Below are 5,420 nucleotides of genomic sequence, written 5' to 3' on the forward strand. Positions count from 1 at the left end.
TTAATTCGTAAATAATGATAACAATCATATTAAAAGGATAAAAATATTACCCAATAAGGCTTTACATATTCTTAAATATTAATTTAAGAATATTATTCTTTAAATATTAATTTAAGAATATTATTCTTTAAATATTAATTTAAGAATATTATTCTTTAAATATTAATTTAAGAATATTATTCTTTAAATATTAAAGGGAAAACTTACACATTCGGGAGAAAAGTTTCAGCCACAGGTCTGTGAAGATCTAGGAATAAAAGATTGTTCTTACCCGCACTATTCATTCATTGACGGAAATCAAAACAGGCCTAACGAAGCTCTGCAACGTGGGGCGAAAAGTTGGCTCTAATAAAATAGTACACCAATTTACTATTTGAGTTTTATTTGACCACATCCGGACCAAATTCCATTTATTGATACACACGGTCAATCAGTATTGAAAAAAAAAAACGTTTTATATTGAATCGAAGAACACTGATCGACAGCCTCAGTCGAATTGTTAGGTGATAGAGTGAGAATCTTTTGAGTATCGCCAATGAATTATAGTCTTGACGCGGTCTTCTCACCTACGATTTGGTCTACTTCAAAAAGGTTTACCCATCGTTTCTGCATTAATTAAAATTTTAGGATCCCGTTAGCTATTAGGCCCAACAGCCTTATATGGCGTTGTGTAGTCTTCTAAATTCTCCGGCTAACCTATCCTTTAATCCGAATATTTTACTCAATATTTTTTAAACCCTTAAAAGGCACCGTCCCTCACATACGTACCAGGAAACGTTTCACATTCTAATAGAATGATTATTACTATTATTGTTATTATATGGGCGAGAAACCATGGAGGTCCAAGTCCTCGCGCGAGCTGTATTAGGAAATACATCGCACGTTACTTGACGTGGTTTTTTCGAGGGTTGGTTCGTTACTCCCACACCTATTTTTTGTGAGTGCCACACATTGGCTAACGGGCCTTACAAATGCCCGGGGGAGACTATGAGTGAGTTGTGTATAATTTTATGCTTGTAAAAATACCACATGCGGCCGGATTCGAACTCTCAACTTTAAGGTTGGTAGACAGGCTTGTTGCCACGCTGCTACCGCTATCTTGCACGGTTCACATACTAATAGAATAATAGCACACATAAATAAGCCTTTAAAGGGTAACCAACCACCCTTTCGCCTGTAAACACTTTGCCTGGCGTTCAAACATCAAATATATCATAACGATATACAAATCGCAAATTAAGCAGAAAAATAGCTCAATTTCGAACTTATTGGACTGTTTTTATCGAAAAAAATGAGAAAAATATATGATAATTTAATGCTAATATGTTTCATGGGTGACAAACGAATAGAGCTAACCTATTAGCCATACTAACTCCGGATGATCACCATAAATATACAACACGAAACTTATATAATCATAAATGTTTCCATAATAATGTGGCAATGGTTCGCAGTGGACATATTATTAAGACATTTTTTTAAAAATGTATATGTGAATAATGCATTGAGTAATAGAATTCTGGAAATAAAGTTTTATTTATCAATTTCGAACACCATACCTGCTGGTAGAATAGATACTTAAAGGAAATGACCTGAGATAATTCCTTAAGTTATTCAGAGCAATAAAATCCCATTTGTGGCTTTATGGCTACTGTAATAGAAAGGACGGTCGTATGCGTCTGAAGTAAGGATTCAAGAAATAAAAATAAGAACACTTATTGACCTGTACGGAAAAATTTACAAGGCAGAGGCAGAAATATTGATCAATGATTCAGTCCCGCCGGCCTTATAAATTCCCCGATTAATGTCAATGAGTTCATGGGGGAATTTTATGACTGGATTTACCCAGCAAACTCCTTCCAGCTGCACCCGGTGTATGCTTTTCTCGGAAATAGCCAAGCTCACTTGCCAACCTGTTTTAATGAATGTGCCTCTTGCGCTTGAAACAATTAAAAAGGCAAATCCTCTTGTGAATAATTAATAACTTTCATATACAATAAAAACAAATTTAGTTTTAACATTTCAGGTTCAAATAAGTATAGTACGAACAGTTAAACAAGGTGTTCCACTTAATTCACACCCTTAACCGCTAAAATATTTTGAATTATAGAGCTTAATATCTGAGTAATTTTTCTGTAAATTTTTGGGAACAATGCCTTTAAAACTCATCGCATCAAGAAAGTGCACAATATGATCTGTCTGAAAATTTTACTTACGATCAGGATCTGTTACAAAATTATAGAATCCCATTGAAAATTTCAGAGTAAAGTGTGCTGTTAATTGTTAATTTTATAACGGGGAAGAGGGTCTCCCGTTATAAATTAACAATACTCTAAAACTTTATACCATACGCATGCCAATGTAAGGACTTGGCGAAATTCCTATTAAAACTATAAAAGTTAGGATAGGTGGATATGTATAATTAAACTAGTGGACAGTAGACGGTTTCTTCAAATTTAAGTTAAAAAGAAATAAAATAAAAAAATAATGTTTCCCTATTATTTTCATGAGGAGAATAAAAAGTAATGTATCACTTCGAAACTTTATAGTTTTGGATTAATACAATTTTTATATAATTATAGTTTTCTATATAATGACCCTCGTGATAATGAATTCTCACTAAATTAATACCTCGATTATGACGACGTATTATTCTTACAGGAAATTAAATTAGGTCGTTGCACATAAGTCATTGTGTACAAGATGCTCGATGCTCGATACCTGAATCGGTGCCCGAAAACCTACAAAACAAAACAACCCAGAGTGTAGAATAGCATAGACACGTTTACAATACTCTCCTTACCTAGCTGCTAAGGGAAGTAAAAATACGTCGCACACCATATGTGATAATAAAAAAACAAATCAAGTCGATTCTGTCCTTGCTCACATAAAATTTCGTCACTCGTTTGAGCAATTAACTCTGTTTGTTCGGTTATATAAGCTACATTCACAGAAGATGAAGTTTAAATGAAAGCAAGAATGCAATTCAAATGTGTCGACAGCTACAAGCCAATCGAAATTAATCCATCGGCGACAGATATAGAATACGATTTCTTCAATGTCTCCTTCACAGACGTCTTCATTCAATGAATCAACGGCTTGACAATTCATTTGATTCAAATCGCATTCATAATGTTTCTAAAACTACTTTTAGAATGTCTTTACATGTTACATAAGATGACAAGACAATTTTTAATTGTCTTAGTTTTTTAATTTAAATAGTTTTACCATAATAACGTAGTTTGAGGTATATAAAAGGATTACCATAGCTAAATTTATTCCATTTTTTATTATGGTTACGCAACGATTATTAAGGAAGAAAATTTGTTGAATATCGTCTCCAATCCGCTTTATACTGTAACTTCAATCCATACATCTAATTTCAATTTTAATGATGTATCCAAACAAAATGTATAGAATTATTTTTATAAGCACATGTCTTGTCTCCGGTCTTTGTCGGTTCATTTGTGAGGAAATAGCACTAACATTTCTCGGTGACAAAATTAATGCTGCCATGCCTGAAAATTCATTTTTTTTTAAAGTACTAACGTCGAATTGATAAGTTTAGATATTCAATTATTAAAAATTGAAAAACGCACAGATGTAACAGACACAAGGCTAGTCGTAAATTTAGCTTATTTGTAATTAAGGACAAATAAATGAATAATTTGAATAAATGAATTTTTCTGAAACTTCTTCCGAAAACTATTTAGTTAATTGAAAAAAGAAATTAAGACTTAAATTGTCAGTTAGAATGGCGAAGAAATTTAAAAGGAAAGTATTCCTTTATTAACTTTTATTCATAAATGTTATTACGTGAGAACAAAGTGCCAAGTGAATGAGTGCGAGGACTGAGATTAAAGCACCGTCACAGGTTAAACTGCGATTTCTTTAATCTCGGGTAAAAATAATAATTATCCGCTGCACAAGAAAAGTTAACCTTCAAATCAGGCAGTAAGCTTACACGCCTAATGATAGTCGATTAAACTGAGATTTAGAGCAAATCTACTTTTAAGTAGGTAATAATTTAAAGGAATCTTTTATATTTCCAATTGGATCTGTTATCTAACGATAGTGTATTGTTTTATTCCGTTTCTTTCCAAGTTCAATAAAATGGGCAATAAACGATTTGACAGACGACGAAGAAAAAAATCAATTGCTCAGGAAGTAATGAAAAAAAATTGTCCCCGACCAAATAATTATTTTCAGTGGTCGGATGAAGAATTTTTTCAACGATCTCAACTTCAAAAGTGGCTGTTGAATCAATTTAAAATTTAATTGAACTGATAATTTCTAACATTAGCGACATGGATGCCTTTGTAACCTAGTAATTACAGGTTATACGGTAAATACAGATTAAATACAACAGGTTGGTAAGTTACCAGAGTTTTAGTAAACATTTGGGCAAACCTTAGTTCTATCGAATATTGGTGCAACTGGCCCTAAAACAGCACGGAGTGTCTAGTTTTATCCTCCCCATGGATTTATCATGACGTATAAGATATAGGAGTAGAAGGTCGTTAATTTATAATACTTAACTTGTAATACTCACCATTATAATACTCTACATTTTATTATTATACAACGGTTGCAATATTATAAATTAAATTACCATCAGGATCGGGCGGTGGTTGATCGGTTGGCTGCTGGGTACTTTCTGGAAGCGGCGGCCAGACTTTGATGGGCCTAACATACTCAGACATCTGGCTAGCCGCAGGAGTCACTGGCACGTCCTTCTTGCCATCACCTGCAAAAATAGAAAAAGCGAATTTTTTATTAATATAATAACATAATATACATTAATAATGTAAATTAATTTTTAGGATACTCTTCAATCCAACACAAATAAAAACTCGTGATTCTCTATTATAATATACCGGTATAGAGAATCACGAGTTTTATAAGCAACATGCCAGGCAACTCTTTTCATCAGTTCAGGCACCATCAAAAGAGAAACCATATCACATAAACACAAATAATAGATATGATTTTGAATATCTTTTAGTATTAAATATACCATCTCTATCATTGTTGACGTGTCTTTTTTTAAAAGTAAGATGAACTACTGTTATTATGCTTAGATTTCAAGTGACTGTTCCGACTATGCCTCAATTGGTAAAATGATGACTGACGAATTGTTTGCCGGTATTTCAGATATTTGGAATCTTCTAATTGTATCATATTAAATAGTTCATGACATTTGTACAATAAATATATATAATTTTACTACTGTGGAACGAATCCAAATCCATTGAGGATGAATGCCGAAACTACTAAATTAAAGACCCATGACATTTATAGATCACAGAGAGGGTTGGGTCGGTAAGTTTGGGAGTTCAGGTGTGCTTCACGCCAGCTAAATCAATTTCCAATTTCCATTATTCCAATGTCATACTTATGTCGCATTCGATATATATATA

General features: G+C 32.9%; 1 protein-coding gene across 5 annotated transcripts in view; it reads right to left on the bottom strand.

Annotated features, from left to right (window-relative positions):
* Positions 1-5,420, bottom strand: part of AdamTS-A (ADAM metallopeptidase with thrombospondin type 1 motif A) — a 500,044-nt gene that overhangs the window by 175,171 nt on the left and 319,453 nt on the right. For all 5 annotated transcript variants that reach the window (XM_014430963.2, XM_014430964.2, XM_014430962.2 and 2 more), the window contains exon 2: positions 4,613-4,747. In XM_014430963.2, the coding sequence (XP_014286449.1) occupies positions 4,613-4,747 (135 nt within the window). The remainder of the gene's footprint in view (positions 1-4,612; positions 4,748-5,420) is intronic.

The sequence above is a fragment of the Halyomorpha halys genome, unplaced genomic scaffold (assembly GCF_000696795.3).
Source record: "Halyomorpha halys isolate HHAL.00 unplaced genomic scaffold, Hhal_1.1 Scaffold928.1, whole genome shotgun sequence".
NCBI lineage: Eukaryota > Metazoa > Arthropoda > Insecta > Hemiptera > Pentatomidae > Halyomorpha > Halyomorpha halys.